This window comes from Trachypithecus francoisi, unplaced genomic scaffold, assembly GCF_009764315.1.
Source record: "Trachypithecus francoisi isolate TF-2019V2 unplaced genomic scaffold, Tfra_2.0 Lachesis_group8, whole genome shotgun sequence".
Classification (NCBI taxonomy): Eukaryota; Metazoa; Chordata; class Mammalia; order Primates; family Cercopithecidae; genus Trachypithecus; species Trachypithecus francoisi.
The window spans coordinates 56,961,770-56,983,187 of NW_022681473.1; the positions used below are offsets into that span (position 1 = coordinate 56,961,770).

A 21,418-nucleotide genomic window follows, 5' to 3' on the forward strand; every position below is an offset into this window, starting at 1 on the left:
AGATGCAGATTCAAAATAATATAGGCAATCCTTGCTTTGTACAGTAGTGTAGGACAGTAAAATGGCAGAGCAGGTTGAAACTGTGAAAAAAAATGATCTCAATTATCAATGTGAAAAGTTATGATTGTTTCATGCCCTTTACATTTTTGTCAAAACATTAGTACCTCTCTGTTATTTATAAATATAGAGGGAAATGAGACAAAAGTAAAGCTGATGTTCATTTAGTACACTGTAATTTAGAATGTTAGAAATATTGAGAATTAAAGTGTCTTTTTAAATAAAATACTTAAGATTCATTTAAATAGTACTTACCTTCTTCTTACCACATAACTTATAAGACAGAGGGAGCATCTTTTTTGTGCCTTGGCAAATACTCTGTCGAACGGTGGTAGTGTCAGCATTCCCAGTCAGCGATTTCTTCTATTACTCCATTCATATTTTATTCAGTTTTCACTTTCAGCATTATCACTTTTATTTTCTTTGCTGCACTTTCATCTTTGTTGGCTAATTCCCTGGGAGAAAAGGAAGCAACACAACTACACACTTTGCTGTGTGTGGACTGAATAGCAGATGCCCAATGTCTAATCACCAATAGCCTTTGAGAGAAATGACAAAATTGGTCACTGATCATGATATGTGTTTGTTTGCTTTGTGGACTGAAGAACTAGCAGTGCAGTTTGAACTTTATGGAGTTATAGTTCATATACCACATTGACTGAAAGTTAAACTCTGCTCTTGGGGGACTAATGTTGTTTAAGTAAATTATAACTGAAATTCAGGCATATCAGGACTGTGCAGAGCAAGAACTGCCTAAATAAATGAGCTGTCACATCATATTGGTTGCATACGAGTTCTGTAGTAATTATGATTTTGTTGGACATGACGATTTTGCAATGAAGTCACTCTTTTTAAGGCTTCTTAAAGGTGATTTACAAAATGTAAATGTTTGCTTTGGTATCTACATCGAGGTAAGCTAGATTATGCTGTGATAACAAATGACATCCAAATCTCAGTGCTGTTAGTATCTTCCATGGCCAATTGACTCGGGGGAGAGGAGGAGGTTCTGTTTCACTCTGTCCTTACTCAGGAACCCAAGCTGAGGGAGACTCCATCTCTATGCTTCTGTAATTACCAGTTCAGGAATTGGAAACATGATTAATTGCATACTATCTCTTTAAGTTTTCACCCAGAAGTGATACATACAGTTTCCAATCATGAATCACTGGCCAAAATAAGGCACATGGTCACGTCCCAAAGAGGATAGAGAAGTGAAATTCTACCATGAGCCTAGAAGGAAGAAATGTTGGGCAAGTAGCCTTAGTCACTACCACAGTTTCCAAAGACTTAACCTGGGGAGGGCTTTTCAGGGAGGAGCAACCGGGGACTGGGATTGCAGACTTAGATGTGTCAAATTGTCAGTTTCTGCTAGTGAAAGAATCAAGTTGAGGCAAAGTTGTATGTACTTGCATTCTAGGAGTCTGGTCACTGATTTTATGAAAATTAAGTTAGAGGTCAGGATAAGGCCAAGAGGTTGTAAGAGAGGAGAGATGGATCATAGGGACCAAGCAGAGCCCTGGAGAGCAGAACCCCTTCAGATGAGTGCTCTGGAGACTATCTACCATTCTACATGAGTTCAGCTCTTTAATGGTTAGTGTCGCTGAGCCACTGTCTGTTTTCACTTGAGTTGACTACATAATTGGGAGTTCTGGGATACCTGACAGAAATGAATCTTAAATTGAACCTTCAAGGAAATGTAGGCTCTTGCTATGGACTGGCAGGAAGAAATGGCAAGGGCATTCTAGGAATAAGTAGGTAAGGGAGGAACAAGTGCAAAACCAGTGTGAGATGTAATGGGATGCTATGAACATGGTAGGAGTACTGAGCTTCTTAAAACAAGGGAACAGAGAAGAACCACAGATAATTAATTGTATAGTGATCCTCATTTAGTTATTAGCATTCCACATTTAGTGTTTGTCTATGTCTTTAGCCACAAATACATTAAACTCAACAAGTCCTCAGCAGTGTATTCAGATGGGTACCCTTAAAATACCCTGTCTCATAGTTTTCTTTGTCACTGATGCTAAACATTTCAATACATCCACATACCAAAGTAATTTAGAATCACTTCATAGCTGTGCCCACACCTGAACTTCTCATTTTAATCTAAATGTGATCCATTTTTTTGGTCTAAATTTTTTCTAACAGTATGAGATAAGAATAAAAATATTAAGACACACCTAATCAAGCAGGAGCTATTTGAGCTTGCATTCATGTATTTCTTGGCACATTACATAGGGTATTCTATTTGGGAAAATACAATTAATATAAAATGGTCAATTTTGGTATGTATCGCCATATGCTGGGATAAGAACACTGTGCCAAGTCAGTTATAATCAAATGACCACATTATATTTAAATCTTCCAGACAGGTAAGGGATTTCAAATTAAGTATCTATATTCTTAGACGTAGTGCTTGACTAGTTGACTGAATTTAGATTTTTTTTTTTTTTTTTTGCCTAGATATTTGGATGTTGTATAGACTTCTCCTTAGCACTGGACCCACTGGCCTTTGGGCAACTTCTTTAGTTCTTTCAACCTCCCTCTCAATTTTCTAAGAGCAGCACTATAGGGGGTATTTGGCTTCCAGGAAATTGCCCTGTGTAGTGTTCTTTGCACAAGCAGGCTTCATTGTTCTTTCAAGCCTGAATATTTCCCCTCTTAACTTGGACATATTACAAGTGATATCATGCAACGGGTGTGAGCCATGTCAGTACAGGGAGTGTACTCCAGTGGTCATCAGAAGTTTTCATATTTATTCAGCATTATAATCTTTTCCATGTGACTGTTACTGAATTTGGGAGACTAAATGATGTAGGTATTGTCTCAATTATCTAAGCTGTTTATAACACCAAAAATTGATTGTCAATATTAGGGCAATAAACTTTCTTCCGTGAGACCAACCAATGTATTAGAGATGATGAAAGAATGGAAAAATAACCCAGAAAGTGATGAGGAAAACACAACAGAAGAGAAGAGTAATCCATCCACTGAAGAAAAGTTGAAAAGTTACCAGCTCTGGGGAAATGTCCGTGATGCCAATTACACTTCAGATGAAGAGGAGGAAAAACAGGTAGGAAGAATCATTGCTACATTTCTCCAAAGTGTAAAATAGCCTCACCACACCTGGAACATTTTTTTGCAAATCTGTCTTTTTGTTGTTAGTTTGTAACAAAGGCCGAGCATTATATAGCAAGTAAAGTTCCTTCTGCTTTATAAGGCTAGCACGATTTAGTGATGTGGCCTACATGTTTATTTTAAGGTTGGTGATTATGTAGGGCAGGTGTCTGCAAACTTTTTCTATAAGGGAACAAATAGTAAATATTTTAGGCTTTGTGAGCCATAGTAGTCTCTGTCACAACTACTCATCTCTGACATTGTAGTGTGAAAACAGCCATAGACCACAAATGAATGAATGTGGCCATGTTCCAACTCAACTATTTTTTCCCCCTAAAACAGATGGCATGCCAAATTTGGCCCAGGATCAAAATTAATAATTTTTGTACTCTACCAGACTATAGAATTTGGAATGGGTCTATGTATTACATAGATTAATGATCATTATTACATTATTCAGTTATTTTTGTCTGAATTTATGGTAACAAAAACTTTTTATATAGGTTTATTATTTTACCTTATTAGTTCTGAATACAGTTTTATTCTTTTTAATGAATAGAATTGAATAACATTTTGATTGATTCTAGATTGTGTCTGTTAGCTGGATATCCTGACAAAGTTTACCCAAAGCTCCCCTTCCCTGCTTTCTTGTTTGTTTCTGCATTTGCAGAAAATTTCTCTGTATGTGTTTGTTCTCCTTCCTGTCTTGAAATCTAATTAACATATCTTAACTATTACTTAATAATTGAGCATTCTGCCAACAGGGACTGTGTTCACCTCAGGGTAGCCAGACTTCTCGTGAGGAGTCGCTGGTTTCTGATTCTTTGATGCCTAGAATTAGGCAGAGTGCAGGGAGGGACTGCCAGGGTAAATCCTGGACCAGACTCAGGGAGGTGCAGCATTGCTGGCCTACACCCCTCCCTGCCAAGAATCCTCTTAGTAACTTACAGAAAGGGACATGGTAGCATGATCTATTCATTGATTTTTATTTAGTGGTTGAGAACTTCATTACTTTATAGCAAATGTTTAGATAATAAGCATAACATAATGATTTAGGTATTTTGAGATGATAATATTTTTACCATAATGTAGACATAAGCTCATTGAATTCTTTTTCCTCTCTAGTGTGTTAACAACTCTTGCGATGCTTAGCTCTTGTGTGTATTTTATATTCTCCTTAAAAATAATATCATAAAATTCCATGTTTGCATTTCTTATTGAACATAGTTTGAAGATTTTTGTTGACTGACTTGGCATTTTATTCACTTATTCATACATATGCACATACCTACTTACACATGTACATGTATACACGTATACTCACATATTCTTGCACATATATATGTACATCTACATATACTCACATATGTATGATTATACACACGTTTTGTGGCCTTGAGTTATATTTATCACTGCATCTAACATAAAATATGCTTGTGAACCAAATGTCTTCCATTCCCTTTTCCATTGCCGTGTCACACTTTTCCCCTCCCACTCTTCCAGCCGCCCCTGCAAGTCACAAATTAATGAAACTTACTATGTGAATCAACTAGGGAACAGAAGAATTGGAATTTGAATTGTTTGTGGGTGCTAGAACTATACCAGTGGGTTGAAATTTCAAGAATACAGAGATGGTAGGAATATTGGTTGATATTTTAGGAATGTAGGTTTCATCAACAGGAAAAATTTTTCCATAGTCAGAATTCACCAGCAATGGAAAAAGGCTGGGCCGTGGATAACAAACCTTCCACCTCCCCATCATTGGAAGTATTCAAGCAGACTCTGGAAGGCTACTTGTTATAAATGCCATAACAGGAATTCTTGCAAGGTGGGTAGAGCTTGTCCTCCCTTGATGTCCTCTAAGGAACTTTCCCATGCTTAGATTTGGGAATTTCTCAAAAGCCAGAATAATCACACCTTTCGAAAAAATGTCAGAGCTCTTGGAAAACTAGCAGAGACAGTAAGTGAGGATGTGTTAAAAACAAAAACAAAAGCAAAAGCACTTGAACTCAGCACCTTCCTCCTTCCCTAAATAATGGTCCCTTGGTTCCAAATGCCTTGGACATTATGGGAAAATGCAGTCTGCATCTCCTCTTTGTTAATATTTGGACTAAGATATCACACTACACTTGTTTCAGATTTGTTTTCAGATAGTTGGCACTTGGCAATGTCCTTTTGTTCATTTCCACCTTTGTTTGGTTATGGTATTCTGAGGACAGTAATGTTCTCGCATGTATATCTTGTTTCTCACATGCTGAGGACATCTAGATAATGTTTTGTGTTGTCGGTAATCCTCTGAATTCCGTAAGACAAAGTCTTTATCAGCTTTACTGGATAGACTCGACTTTCACTCCTGCAATAGCATTTGCTCATCTTCCGATGAGACACTTGGCAGACCACTGCTTATTGCAGTAGTGTGCCTTTTAACATTAGGTCCTTAATGATTCCTGATAAATGCTATCATGCTTTCATTATTCATAAGCTCAGAAAACAATTGGAGAGAAATGAACATCCATAATTAAAGTGTACCTTCCCATAACCATGGAGGAAGGGACTGGAATCTCTAGATGCAATACAAGTATATTTGCATTATGAAATTCTTGCTTTGTAATGGAGAAACCTCCTAATTGTAAAATTGTTTAACACAGTCTTGAATGAATTTGTTTAATGAAAATAGAAGATTTTCAGGCTCACGCCTGTAATCCCAGCACTTTGGGAGGCCCAGATGGGTGGATCACCTAAGGTCAGTAGTTTGAGACCAGCCTGGACAACATGGCAAAACCCTGTCTCTACTAAAAATACAAAAATTAGCTGGGCATGGTGGCACTCACTTATAATCCCAACTACTCGGGAGGCTGAGGCAGGAGAATCGCTTGAACCCAGGAGGTGGAGGTTGCAGTGAGCCGAGATCATGCCGCTGCACTCCAGCCTGGGCGACGGAATGAGACTCCGTCTCAAAAAAAAAAGAAAAAAAGAAAAGAAAAGAAAATAGATTTTTGTCATTATTTTCTTTTGTGATAATTTTTCCTTGACTGAAAACCTAGTTGTTACAGTATTGTAGGAGATAGTACATGTAGCAGTTGCTTTATCTAGGCTAGAAAGTAGAAAGGTATGGTGGTTTAGAAACTTTGAAAAATTATTTTGAGAAATGATATGTGTTCATAAAACATTTTTTCAAAGACAAGAAATGCTGACATTTAAATAACATTGAAATTTAATACTTTGGTATGTTGATAATGTTTCTGTGAGGAAAAACTTAAGTTTTCATGATATTTTAGTGAGTGGGATAGAAATTTTCTTTTCCTGAAAGTTACATTTTAACTTTCTGAGTCCATGAGAACTGACTATCATATGAAAATGTGACAGTACTTGCACAATTGTGGCATACTTTCATATCCCAGTATTGAAGCATTGCAATATGGCATATGTGCCCAAGCACAGCCCTGAAAAAATCATAATAGTTAAAAGTACAACTTCAGATCTAGGCTGCCTGGATTCAGATTCTGGCTTCCCCACTTAGAAGCTTTATGGTGTTCAGCAAGCCTCTGGGCCTCCATTTTCTCATCTATAAAATAGGGATAATAATCTCACCAACTAAGGGCTAGATGAAATCATGCATGTAACACTCTTGGCATGTGGTAAGTACTTGTTAATGTTAGCCATTAATACTTTCATTATTACTGAAAATGTATATAGAATATTACTAAAATTGCATATGTTTTCCTGGTTGTATCAAGGCTCCTTTGGGTATAACTGTGGGAATAAACTAGTAAATAAACCAAGACATTTCATTTTCAAAAGTGGTAATGTGCTGCTTCTAACCTCAATTTGCTCTCTGAGTTTGGTGAGTTTCCTAGGGTACCGTAGTAGATTGGATTCTTGTTTCCAATTAATTATTCCTTTCCTATAAATAATTTGTACATGCATATTCTTTGCCATGTGACTTTGCAGTTCTCTCTACTAGAACTGTTGAAGGCTATTTTCTCACCCTACTAATGTTGGTTTTGGCTGTTATTCTGGCTGATGGAATGTTAAAAGGGTGTAATGTAAGCAGAACCTTAGAAGTGTTTGCATGATTTAGCTTGCTCTCTTCTGTTTCTGTCACCTGCCATGAGAAGAGCATGCCTGCAGAAAGCCACAGGTTCTGGAATTGTGGAGATTTGTGGAACAGATCTGAATTCAGTCTAATACCTGAAGTTTAGCCTAGCACTACCAAACTCTGCAATTAATTGAGAAAAATAAATACTTGCTGTTACAAGATACTGAGATTTTTGCAGTTGTTTGTTGTGTGGTTGTGCAGAAAAGAGTTAACATAGGTGGCCTAAACTGCCATCCTTCAAAAAACCTATTTATTTGCAAGGTTGACCCTTGGCTTATTTCTGGGAACTTAGCTAATTTTGTCTAAACTATTTGTGCTAACAATATGGTTTATGCTGAATACCTACTTTCCTTCTGGGAATCTGGGATTTGAGTAGGTGCTAGGCAGAGGCTGCCTATGTGACCATGGGTGCTGAGTCTCCAATGGGCCTCCATAGTTGGCAAAATTTCACACATGCTGTCACAACTAATTGCAGGCGGAATTAAGCACATCCTCTGCAACTCCCCTGGGAGAAGACACTTGGAAGCTTGCTCATGGTTTCTCTTGGATTTAGCCTGAAGTGCCTTTTCCTTTTGCTGGTTGGGCTTTGCATCCTTGCACTGTAATAAGTCATAGCCATGAGTACAAATATAAGTGTTAAGTCCTGTGAGTCCTCCCAGTGACTTGTCGAACCTGGGGGTGATTGTGGGGACCTCTCAAACATAGTTGAATAACTACTGCAATAGTAGACTAATACAGGTACAAATAACTAATTGTGCTAACATAAATCTTGACCTGTTATTTGATCTAATGCTGCTTGCAATGCGAGTTGCTGGCCTGGATTCATAGGCTCCCATAAACAAGGCTTTTGTTCTAAAGGAATATTTTGTCCCTACTTCTACTCCCACGCAAGAGCTTTTTGTATAAGGCTTAGGTTTTACCACAGGCTTAACCAGATTCCCATTGTTGCAAAGATGTATTAGTGAATCCTTTAAATCACTTCCCTCTCTTCCCAAGCCTGACTTTTGCTCAGCTCCCCTTAGGGCCTATAGCTGTTTGGCTATGCTATGCATATCCTTTCTCTATGGAGAACCAACCCATTGTGTTGGGTTATAACAAGTATTGCTTCAATTCCAAAAGTATTAATTTGGGCCCATTTATCTCTTACCCTACCTTTATGCTGTAAGTGTTACATGTATTACATCTACATAATTATAAACCCCACAAAATAGTGATATAATTTTTGCTTTAAATTGTCATGTATGTTTTCAAGAAATTAAGAGGAAAAATTTCTTTTATTTATCCAGATATCATTTCTGATACTCTCCTTTTTTCTTAACTTTTGATCATTTTTTTGATGAAGTATCTGTGGAAATTTGAAATGTTCTTCGCTTATATGTATTGTGTCACTTTTCTCTGGATGCTTTCAAGGTCATCTCTTTATCTTTGATTTTCAGCAGTTTAACAATGCTATTGCTAAGCATGTTCTTCTTCACATTTATCCTGCTTGGGGTTTGCTGAGCTCCATGAATCTGTAAATTTGTACCTTTAGCCACATTTTGGAAGTTTTGTCATTATCTTTTCCTTTTTTTTCTGAGACTCCAATTACTCATATATTAGACAGTTTGATATCGTTCTATAGATTCCTGAGGCACTATCCATTTTTTAATCTTTTTTTCTATTCTTTAAATTGGATGCTTTCTGTTGATCTGTCTTCAGGCTTACTGGCTCTTAATGACTTAATGCCAATACATTGAGAAGTTTATATGAAATGGTCAAATTTCTTTTAAAAGTACAAAAACAGTTACACAAAAATAGAAAATCTGAATTATTTTGTATTTATTTTTAAAATCATATCTGTAATAAAGAACTTTCCTAAAAAGAAAACTTTATTCCCAAATGATTTCACTGTCTAATTCTTCTAAATATTTAAGGAAGAAATAAGAAAACTTACACACAAACTCTTGAGAATATTTCTCAACTCATTTATAAGGCATGTTTGCCTTAAAAATAACAATACCTAAAAATGACAAGGATGTTACAAGAAAATTGTTAGCCAATATCTCTCATAAATTATAGTCATAAAAATTTCAAACGATATTAGCAAACTGAATCTAGAAATATATAAAAGAATAGCATATCATAATTAAGTGTTTGCAGTATATTCCAGGAGTGCAGGTTTGGATTAACATCCACAAATCAACCAACATAATTCACTATATATAGATAAAGGAAAAAGCTATATAATCATCTCAATGATTTTGGGAAAAGCATTTGATAAAATTCAACACTAAAACATGAGAAAATCCTCAGCAGACTAGGAATAAAAGGGAACTTCTTTTACATAATAAGAGATTTTACAAAAAAAATCCAAGCAATTAGTATCATTCTTAATGGCAAAATATTGAGTGTTTTCATGCTAAAATTAGGGGAAAGGCAAGGATGTTCTCTCTCACTAGTTTTCTTTAATATTGTACAAAAGGTTCTAGCTGATGCAGCAAGGCAATTAAAAGAAATAAAATTATATATGTTGTAAAGGAAGAATAAAACTGTCTGTACTTGCAGATGACATGTTTATATACATAGAAAATCCCAAGGAATCTACAAAAAGTGAATTAAAGAGGTTGCTGGATGCAAGATCTGTATATAAAAATTGTATTGTTATATATTAGCAATGAACAATTGGGAAATAAAATTTTAAAATACTAATTGCCACAACACATAAGACACTTAGTGAAAAATCTAACAAAATATATGCAAAATATTTATACCAAAATCATGAAATGTTGTTGAGCAAACTTGAAAAAGACTGAAATAGATGGAGAGATATACCATGTTTATGGTTTAGAATATTTGGTACTATTAAGATGTCAGTTCTCCCCAAATTAACTTACACATTTAAACCAATCCCAGTTGAAATCTAGAACACTTGCTTTTTTTGTTATAAATTGACAAGATGATTCTAAAATTTATTTGGAGATACATAAAACCTGAAACAGACAAAATAACCTAAAAAGAACAAAGTTGTAAGACTTACATGACTTGATTTCAACATTTACTACATAGATACAGTAATTAATGCAATGTGGTGTTGATGTAAGGATAGAACAAAATTGGGAGTCTAGAAATAGACCCATGTTTATACAGTCAGTTGATTTTTGACAGAGATTTCAAAGCAATTCGAAGGGGTAAATGACAGTCTTTTTAATAAATAATGCTAGAACAATAGTAGATATATGTGAGGAAAAATGAAATTTGACCCCCTAGCTAAAACTGTACACAAAAATTAGTTTGAGAAAGGTAGAACTAAAACTAAAAGCAAAACTATAAAGCTTCTAGGATGAAACATAAGGGACTATCTTCCATCCAGCAGATAGTCAAAGATTCTTAGAACACAGACACAGAAAGCACTTTTAAAAACTGGTAAAATGGTTCCTAAAAATAAAACACATTTGCTCATCAAAAGCGGGTTAAAAAATAAGCAAGCCACAGACAGGGAGAAAATATTTGCAATAAATATATATGAGAGAGGACTTGTATGCAGAATATATAAACAACTCCTATACGCAATAAAGCAATTCATGTTTTAAAATAGTCAGTAGACTTGAACAGACACTTCACATAGGAAGATATACAAGTAGTAAATAAACATATGAAAAGATGCTAAACATCATTAGTCATCAGGAAAATGGAAATTAAGACCACCGCAGGCTATCACTACATACTTTCTAGAATGGCCAAAATTTAAAACTAACAAGTCCAGATACTGGCAAGGATATGGAACAACTGGAATTTCCCCACCTTGCTGGTGGGAATGCAAAATGGTGCTATTCTTTCAGAATATAGTTTGGCATTTACTTTGTGTGTGTGTGTGTGTGTGTGTGACGGAGTCTTGCTCTGTCGCCCAGGCTGGAGCGCAGTGGCGCAATCTCGGCTCACTGCAACCTCCACCTCCTGGGTTCAAGCAGTTATCCTGCCTCAACCTCCTGAGTAGCTGGGACTATAGGCGTGCCACCACACCCGGCTAATTTTTTGTATTTTTAGTAAAGATGGAGTTTCACCATGTTAGTCAGGACGGTCTTGATCTCCTGACCTCGTGACCCGCCCACCTTGGCCTCCCAAAGTGCTGGGATTATAGGCATGAGCCACTATGCCCGGCTGGCATTTACTTTTAAGGTTAAGCATTCACTTACCATTTATCCAGCAATCCCAAGTTCACAAAAAAATTTGTAGTGTATGTTTGTAGCAGCTCTGTATATAAGCTGCCCCAAACTGGAAACAACCAAAATATCCATTAACAGAAGAATGAGTAAACAAATTGTGGTATATCCATACAATGGAGTACTACTTGGCAAGAAAAAAGAAATGAGTTACTATTACATGGATGAATCTCAAAAACCTACCTTTCAATGGCATGAGAATATACAAATATCTGAATAAAAATTCAATTAAAACTGTTAAGCAGAAGAACTCAGATACAAGAGTACATAATGCATTCTTTTTCATGTATATGAAGTTTAGAAAAGGCAAAACTAATTTATGTTGAAAGAAGCAGAATAGTTGTGGCTCCCAGGAGAAGGTTGACTGGGTTGTGGCAAGAGAGAACTTTCTTGGTAATTGTTCTATTTCTTGATTGTGGTGTTGGTTATACAGGCCTATGTGTTTGTCAAAACTCATCAAACTGTACACTTCAGATATGTTATTCTACTGTATATAGATTATACCTCAGTTACAAAGAAAAGAAACATATTTTTTTTTTGTAATTTGCAAGTTAGATTTCATTTCTGTTGACTCCACACAAGACCCAGATCTTTATGCAAGTAACCTTAGAAGTCTATATATTTGGAAGTCAATTTTTCTTCTCCCTTAGCTTTTCTTTCCTTTCCTTCTTCTGAAAACCATAGGGATGTGAGAAAAGGTCGGTAGCCATTACACACAAAACTATAGCAGAAAACTTGTATCCGAATTTTGTCATTTGGACCTTGTGCAGGCCTATAATTTGAATGTGTGACTCTAGAAATTGTTGCTATGGTGATAAACCACTTTACTTAAATAGCATGTATTTTACTCAAAATTCAGAGAAATGCTAACAGTTTCTAGTAATCATGCACTAGTATTAACTGGCAGGGATATGCCTAGAGCTTACAGGTTTTGCATCCATTATCACCAGACAAGTTCATCAGGTTAAAGCCATGCCAGTGAATAATGAAATATGTATAGTTAGTCCAATTTTCTTGTTACATATCTCCCCTTGCACACATGGAGCCCCCTTTTCAAGATTAATAATATGAGCTAGAGAAATTAGGCCAAGGGTACTGAATTACAAAAAGGTGAAACTAGAGGAAAGCTTGTAAGGTCATCTTTTCCATCACTCTGCCTCGAATAGAACTGACTGTTCTTCAACTGTCCCAAATGGTAAGAATTTGCCAGAGATGAAGAACAACTGAAATGCTGCTTGAGGCAGCCCTTGATGTAACCCTCCTGACTGACTGCAGCACTCAGAGATGCTGTCCACCTCCACAGTGCTGAAATATGCCTCATCCTTCATTTTATAGATTTTGATTATATATAGCCTCTTATTCTTTATCTTTTAGATTGAAGAGCACTCTTAAAAAGAAACCTTCATTCCTTAATCATATTAGTAGCCTGTCTGTAAACATTCTCTGGTCCCTTTATACCTGTTCAAGCTGGTTGCAGTGTTTCAGGTACGAATTCATCATGATTTTATATAAGGATAGAAATTTTTTTCTTTGACTTCTAAAATGCTTTCTGATGATAGCTAGGTTTTTCTGACCGGTGTGCCATGGTACATTAGACCAGTATCTTCAAAGAACAGCCTATGGTGACTTTTAGGTCTTCTCTTGGATTGGTAAATATATGCCCAACAGTCTCATAATGATCATTTAGAATCTTTCCCCTAAGAACTAAGTATTGAAATTCCTCTGTTATCTTTCTCCCCCTTTGTACAATCTTATGGGAGCTCATCATCTTCTATTTGCTTTTCCTGACCTGGAAGATCTTATAGCCTTGGCAATTTCATTTTTCATTTCTCTGTTCTATTACTTACAAAACTATAAAATTGCATCAGTGACAGCATAGATCCCTGAGGAATCCCACCAGCTGTGAGAGAAGAAAAGGAGAAATGCAAAACTTAGATAACCTATAACCCAACAAAATAAATTACTGAAAAATTAAGATTTGTTCATGTTTCTAGATAAAGCTTGGAAGCTGGAATTTGCCTTGCCCACTCCAGGAACTAAGAGGCTTGGCTCTTTGTGAAGAAAACTATGGCCTGGCCTGGAGGTCACCATGGTGGCCATTCTGCATTCGTGTTCCGTTAGCATCAGAGGAATGGTTTCAATGAAGGATATTTGAGGGGAGTCTCAGACTCTTTTAGAAAAACTATTAGGATACTGCTTCCTAAACAATGGCATCCTAAACTTCATGCAACTGGAATTTAGTAAAGAGAAATGGTAAGGCACACATACACATACAGTATTTTATAAGACAAACCCATATACACAGAAGCATAAACATTTGCATATTGAGATCATCCTGGCCAACATAGTGAAACCCTGCCTCTACTAAAAATACAAAAATTAGCTGGGCATGGTGGCGCGTGCCTGTGATCCCAGCTATTGGGAGACTGAGGTAGGAGAATCACTTGAACCTGGGAGGCGGAGGTTGCAGTGAGCCGAGATTGCGTCATTGCCCTCCAGCTTGGGTGACAAGAGCAAAACTCCATCTCAAAAATATATATATATATCTGCATAAAGGCAAGTAGATTTGAATTGATGTCACCAGGGAGTGAAGGAGCAAATACTGTGATTTGTTTCAGTGCAGCCAGCATTAAGCTGATTTTGGAGCTCAATTAAAATATGGATGACTGTATTCGTTTTAACATGTATTAAAACCAAATTGACAAATAAGAAAACAGGCACTCTTATATGCTACTGGTAAGATTATACATCAGTACAACTGCAGTGGAAGGCAACATGATGATATCTTTCAAAATTACAAATCCGTATACCATTTATCTGAAGAATTTCTCTTCTAAAATATATATTCTGTGGAAAAACTTACGAATGTGCAAAATGTCATGTGCAAAATGTGCTTGCAAAATATTGGAAACAAACCTGAGTGTTCATTGTAAAGGGAGTGGTTAAATAAATTATGGTACTTCTAAACAAGAGAATATTGCATAGCCAAAAAAAAGAATGAGGACTTTTTCTTTCTATGAATTGACATGGAATGATCTTCAAGATAATCATTAGTTGAAAAAAGTCAAAGTGTAAGAGTGTTTATAGTTGGCTACTATTTGTATGAAAGACGGGAAGAAAGCATGTCAATAGATGAGTGTATTTGTCTGTTTTCATACTGCTAATAAAGACATACTGGATAATTTATAAAGAAAAAGAAGTTTAATGGACTCACAGTTCCACCTGGCTGGGGAGGCCTCACAATCATGGTGGAAGGCAAAGGGGGAGCAAAGATACGCTTTAAGTGGCAGCAGGCAAGAGAATGTGTGCAGGGGAACTGCCCTTTATAAAACCATCAGATCTTGTGAGGCTTATTCACTATCATGAGAACAGCACAGGAAAAACCTGCCCCTGGATTCAATTACCTCCCACTGGGTCCCTCCCACAACACAAGATTATGGGAGCTACAATTCAAGATAAGACTTGGGTGGGGACATAGCCAAACCATATCAATGAATTAGACTGAACCATAGGAAATTGCCATTATTAGACTGTTTTTGACCTGCAGCCAATGGAAATGACAGTGGAATGACAACCACATCCATTTGGTTCCACCTAATATTTGCTTGAAGATGCATAAAATCTCTCTGAAAGTGTACACTATAAGTTGACAGTATTGGTTGTCTTTGGGGGGCAGAGCTCAGTTAACTACGGGGTACGGAGGAGATTTTGAACATTGTGAATATTAAATCATAGGGATGTACTATCTGTTTAAGAAATAAATAACTAAATTTACAAAAAAATCAATGTGGCTGAGGAAAATCATTTTCTTATGTTACTACAAAATGAAACAGAAATATCATATTTCTACACCAAAGCAACTAAACATTGTTTAGTTTTCTTTTTCCTTCCACTTTGCCAGAAGACTTTAATAATGATCTTAAGATATTATATCCAAGAAGAAAATACCAGCATCTATAGAGTTTTTGGGAAAAAGAAAAAAATTCTCATCAATAATTCTGTTCACAGAGACTGTTTCTGAGTATTTCTTCCTGGTGACTGCAACTCCTGAAACTACTGTAATGACTCAACTACATTAACAAATGGAGCAGTGAAGAAGAATGGAACCATTAAGCCAGATATGAATATAAGTACATTAAAGGAAAATGAATCTTTATTCCTGCTCGATAGAATGTTAGTTGTAGTGGACATGTTGAAAACTACTTCCTCAACAACTTGGATGATAACTCAAAATCCAAGTAGAAATGTCAAAAGAGAGAAAGTTACACTTAGATTCACCTTTTAATAGGATTTGTATGTAAAGGTAATTAAATTTTATGAATTGAAATTTTCAAGATAGGGTGTATATCTTTTAGAGACCAGCACTGTACTAAACAAAGCAACTTGTTCTCAGCCAGATGCTCTAACATCAGGGGTGTTGTATCCTCACCTTATCACTGAACATAAGGAGTTTTCAATAAAAACACAACCTATGTGAAGGAATACTAAAGAATTTTAAATATTTTCTACCTCTTAAAAGAATACACAGAAGCAACCCAGAGGTTTTCTTGGGGAAGAAAAAGAACTAAAGAAAGTGATCTTTTTACATTTCAAATTTTATACAAATTAAAATTTTAAGGTACAAAATGATTTTTAAGTATTACCTGCTCAAGAATTAGCATATGCTGGTTATAAAATCAGACACAAGTGATGTTCTGAAGGGGCACACTTTAAGGGCTTTCTTCGGTAAGCAAACATCAGGTAGATTTTCTTTCTTGAAATATAGATGCCAAAAGTCTTACAGGACCCAGACTTTTACTGCAGCCCTGGGAAGTCATGGATTCACTAGGCAAACATATATTAAGTGCTACTATTGGATATAAAACGTCATTACATTACAAGAACCTGAATGATCCAGGAAACACTGCATTTATTTTGTGTTACACATCATCTTATCACACTCTTTGAAAATTGTTAACCTGATTTTTAACCCAAGTATGCTGTGACTTTCAGGTAACCAGAGTATTAAACTTGTGAGCTCTTTCCTCAATCATCCTGTGTAAACCAGAGCTTCCCTCTCTCTACCCCAGTGGCTTGGCCCCTGTGTTGCTTTGTGGGTCTCCTGAGACAATCTCTACTCTTTTAGAACTCTATGCTCCAGCTTCACTTAATTAAAAGTGATCACTTTAAAAATGGGCCTAAGGTCAAAATGGACCCTGCTTCCCTCATGACAGCAGGATTCAAGACCACTTCTTCCTTTACTGTGGATTGAGGCAACCTGAGAAAATACAACTGCCTCTTAAAACCCCATCTGCTTGTTTTCTACTCTAAAGCTCACATAATACTTTCATGACCACACTTTCTCTTCATTCTCATGGTAACCTCTTGTGGCAAATGTGCAAATATTATTTGCCTCCACTTAAGGGCAAGGAACAGAGAGGCTCAAAGAGGTCCATAGTGTTGTGACTGGGATTAGAAACCAGTCTCTGGAATTAATGCGGGAAGATAGTGAGGATGTGAGTGTGGGCCTTATGTAGCACTTTATACCCAGGTTAGAAAGAATAATTACGTTGTACTTGTCAGGGTACCCATACAAATGTCAGAGCTTGTGTAGAAATCTGTAAAGATGAAGTGAGTACAATTATGTCTAAGTGGACTTCCCTGCACAAATGTTACCAGTCATTTACTTACATTTTGGATAGCAGAGGTTTCCAAATTGAGCCTGTAGAGTTTGCTCCACACCAAACACTGAACAATTCAGTTTTCTTAAAGGTGCAAAAGGATCTTTTGGCATTGAATGATAATGTTACAATATGACTAGTTTGTACCCTATGTATCTAGAGAGTGCTCCCGCTTGCAAATCCTGGACAGCTTTATAGTTGCTTGCATCTTTGAATTGATGTGCATTGCTTTGTGTCTGAAAATTAATCAAGACCTTTTATTTGCAGTCTACTGCTTATGAAAAGCAATTTCCTGCGACCAGTAAGGACAGCTATGACACGTGCAGTTCAAGTTTCACATCTAACAAACTCCTTCCAGCTGAAATCAAGGGGGAAATGGAGAAGACCCCTGTGACTCCAAGCCAAGGAACAGCAACCAAGTATCCTGCTAAATCCAGGGCCCTGTCCAGAACCAAGAAGAAACTCTAAGGTTCCCTCCAGTACTGGACGGTACAAAAACAAAGCTGCTATTGTTAGCACTTTGATGAGGGGGTAGGAGGGGAAGAGGACAGCCCTATGCTGAGCTTGTAGCCTTTTAGCTCCGCAGAGCCCCGCCATGTGTTTGTACCAGCTTAAAATTGAAGCTAGTTATCTCCAAAGCAGCATAAGCTGTATGTGGCATTAAAGGACAGCCACCAGTAGGCTTGGCTGTGGGCTGCAGGGAAAATCAACTCAAGATGTACACGAAGGTTTTTTAGGGGGGCAGATACCCACAATTCAAGGCCGTGGGCACACTTGCTCATTTTTACTTCAAATTCTTATGTTTAGGCACAGCTATTTATAGGGGAAAACAAGAGGCCAAATATGGTAATGGAAATTCCAAATGATACGTGCACTTTGTACTAGAAGACTTTGTTAGAAAATTACTAATAAACTTGCCATAGGTATTACAGCAGAAGTGCTTCATTCACATGTGTTTGTGAGATTTTAGGTTGCTATAGATTGTTTAAGACAACTTATTTTAAACATAGAAAGATAGGAGATTTTGTAACTGCTTGCCATTAACTTGCTGCTAAATTCTCAATGTATTGATTAAATCAATAAAAAACAGATGTTACTCAGCACATTAATTTTTATGTTAACAAGAGGTGACTATAATAAGGTCCTCTAAGCCTTTATACAAATTTTAAGTTTGGTCTACTGCTGCAATGGTAGGGACACATCTTTGGGGAAGATCATGAAGCAAGAAATAGGGGAACATACCTCATTTCTCTTCGCATTATAGACATCTCCTTTCCACCTGGGTAACTAATTTTGCCAGTTGAAGTCAACTGGGTGAATAGCTGCTTTCCTTTGCTTCCCAAGCAAATTCTAAAGAAAGAATTTGTAATTGCTTTTACCTTCATAAAGATATAACCTAGTTCCATTCCAAACCCCCAAGGAATTGTCAGGTCTCCAAAACGGCCCACATCTGGCCAGCTGAGCACATACTAGTTGCATTTAAATCCACTTGGTAACTAAAAGTAGTACACGTGCTTCTTGCAATTAGTTTAGAAGACACTATTGTGATTCTGAATGAGTCAAAGATACCACTGGCCTGTGTTGCCCCGCGTGGTTCTGCCAGTATTTTCTTAGTACCTTCAGTGTGCTTCCCTTGGGGGAACCTGCAGGTCAAGGCATATCTGGTGGAAATTGTCTGTATTTTATTTTAAATTGGCATTAACATAGCTGCTTCAAGATCTTTCTCCCTTCTTGATGACTAGCTCCAGTCATATCGGAAGCCCATAAACCATATCCTGAGCTTTAAGCTTTCTCTCAGGGTTTAGTGAGCCAGTCTTTGAAGGGCATGTTCTGTCCACCTGAAGAGAATTCTGGCCTTATTAGCTAAGTGAAACCTTCCCTTCCCTAGTAGTAGCCTCAAAGGCAGATGTGTGCGCTTCAGTTCTGTCACCTCTGGCGGGGAAAAGCAGGGACCTAGTGCACGGTGGCTGCTTGTCTCCTTGCAGAAAAGCCTAACCAACATGGTGGCTTTGATTCTGCCTATTCTCTGGGCCTGAAAATGAAATATCCTCTATATTCAAAATACTCTTACTTTCACAGCGATACTCTTGGGATTAGAAGATCCTGTTGTCAAATAGAGTACTATCCACATTTCTCTTGGTCCTAAAAATGAGCGATTCTGCTCAATAAACTTGAGCAAAGGTCCAGAATTAACCACTAGCTGAAAGGTGAAGTCATTTTATAACACATTAGCGTGTCTTCACCTTTTCCCACCTCACACCAGGCAAGGCCAACCACCCAGCCTACCATACGATGCATTCTATTAAAGCCCCTCCACCGAGACGTTCATTTGATTTGTAGGTGTCATTTTAATAGAAATTTAGCTCACTCTTTCTAGAGAGAATTTCCACATCATTTTCGTTACTTATTTGTATTTTTGTTACTTCATTGTGGAGAACACACTTGGACCAGGCCATGTCTGAACTTTGTATTCCAAAGGATGTGCCTCTTTAAGGTCTGGGGATATATGGCCTTCCTTCCTCCATTTGCTTTCAGAACTGTGAAAAAATGGTGCTCTTCCATTTCAGATTGACTTTCAATGACTGATAGGCCAACTCAAAGGCACCAATGACAAACACTGCGATACCTCCTGTGCTCCGTAGCGTGGGGAGCTGGGTTTGGCTATGATCCAGTGGGACATAGCCTGTCTAGGACAGCACAGAGCAGGTGTTATTTTCAAGGAATACAAATAGTGATCCACATTCCAACTTTAGTAACAGATAAGACAGGCAAAATATGATAAAAAAGAGAAATGCAGGCGAGCTGGGGACAAATTCATTTGAGGAGAGTAGAGGATGATATCAGAGAAGACCTTACATCAGAGAAGGAAGGAAAATGAGGATATGTGGAGCAAAATGAAAATAAATTATAATTCATAAAGAAGACAGGATGACAACACATGGTTCTGCCAAAGCTGGAAGCCGGAGCGAGAGGAGGGAAGCACTGCTCATAGAATATTTGGTTACTCTAGGCCAGTCTGAGGTAAAGTTAGCCCCCTCCCAGGGCCCGTACACAGGCAAACCTAGATAAAGGCACAGGTTGAGGAAACAAAGACCCAGGAAAACTGAAGCTGAGATTTTAAGAGTCGGCCACAAAATTGTCCTTTCATTTGGAGTAGGAATGTTGTGTGTTGCTGCGGGGGTTGGGTGGGGGGCAGCCAAAAAAAAAAAAATCAAAACATTTTGTGCTTGTCGCTGAAATACTTTGTTTAAATAATTCTATTTGACTCCAAAATGTAAGTTCCAGGTTAGACAGATCAAAAACAACCAGTCTTGAAAATGAAGCTTTTTAAATTCCAGCCCCGCTGTTGGAACAGAGAATAAAGGCTTTGTTTAAACATGCATTCCCAGCAGCAAGCAGAGCTTTGAAATTGGCCGGGGAAGTTGCGTCCTATAATGGCTGCGCTTGGCTAGAGACCAAGGAGCTGTGGCCTCTGGGAAATGGCCCTGGGCTGGATATTTTCTATTTGCCCCTCCAGAACCACTCTGCCTGCTCTGCCCTCTCTACCCAGAGAGGCTGATCTTCAGGGACTGCATTAACACACTCCCTGGGCTTCTGGATTCGTTGGGATTCTGTCAATGAAGATACCAAGGGGAGATGAGAGAAGGGGAGAGCCAGGTCCAGACGCTGACCCCCCAAGTGGCTCCCTGCTCTGGGCCAGGCTGCTGGGCATTCGCTGCCTTCTTTGGTGGGCGCAGCTCCTGCCCGGCAGCCCTCTTACTGTGTCCCCTGCCCTTGCAGGCCAAGACCAGCCTATTGCCCTGGCTACTATGTCTTCCTTTGTGGGTTTTCCTAAGCCCTCTCAGTGCCTTTATGAACAGTCTCTGTTAAACCCTCACCTTCCATATTTGAGTTTACCATCTGTCTTTGGCTGCAACCCAAGTGGTGTTGACCCTTTCCTTATCAGTGCTGCATTGTTCCTGACCCAGGGTAGTTTTTTCTCTGGCTGCCAGTCTTCTACCAAAGTATAGTAAAGGGCAAAAAAAAAAAAGATAAACGAGCTCTTCTTGACAAAAAGAAATGACCTGGGTGGTCACTAGGGGTTAGGGGTGGGGCTGGCGGGGAGATGTTCCTGAGGTTGGGAGCTAGGTAGAGCAGGACACATTGAGCATTGCCCGACACTGAACCCAAATCTGAAATTGTCTGCGCTCAAGGTTTGGGAGCCTAAAGAATGCAGCACTTCACTGTGACAGCCAAGAGGACCTGGGAGGAGGCCGCCCCACGCTAGCTGCCGGCTGCCAGTGAGG

General features: G+C 37.9%; 1 protein-coding gene across 10 annotated transcripts in view; it reads left to right on the forward strand.

Annotated features, from left to right (window-relative positions):
* The window catches only part of STK33 (serine/threonine kinase 33), a 247,396-nt gene extending 229,161 nt beyond the window's left edge, over positions 1 to 18,235 (forward strand). For 7 of the 10 annotated variants that reach the window (XM_033205712.1, XM_033205720.1, XM_033205721.1 and 4 more), the window contains 2 exons: positions 2,933 to 3,130; positions 17,400 to 18,235. In XM_033205712.1, the coding sequence (XP_033061603.1) occupies positions 2,933 to 3,130; positions 17,400 to 17,600 (399 nt within the window). In that variant the 3' untranslated portion in view covers positions 17,601 to 18,235. Of the gene's footprint in view, positions 1 to 2,932; positions 3,131 to 4,871; positions 5,003 to 17,399 lie in introns of those variants that run through there. The other 3 variants (XM_033205715.1, XM_033205716.1, XM_033205718.1) reach the window with 3 other exon arrangements.
* The last annotated feature ends 3,183 nt before the right edge of the window (positions 18,236 to 21,418 follow it).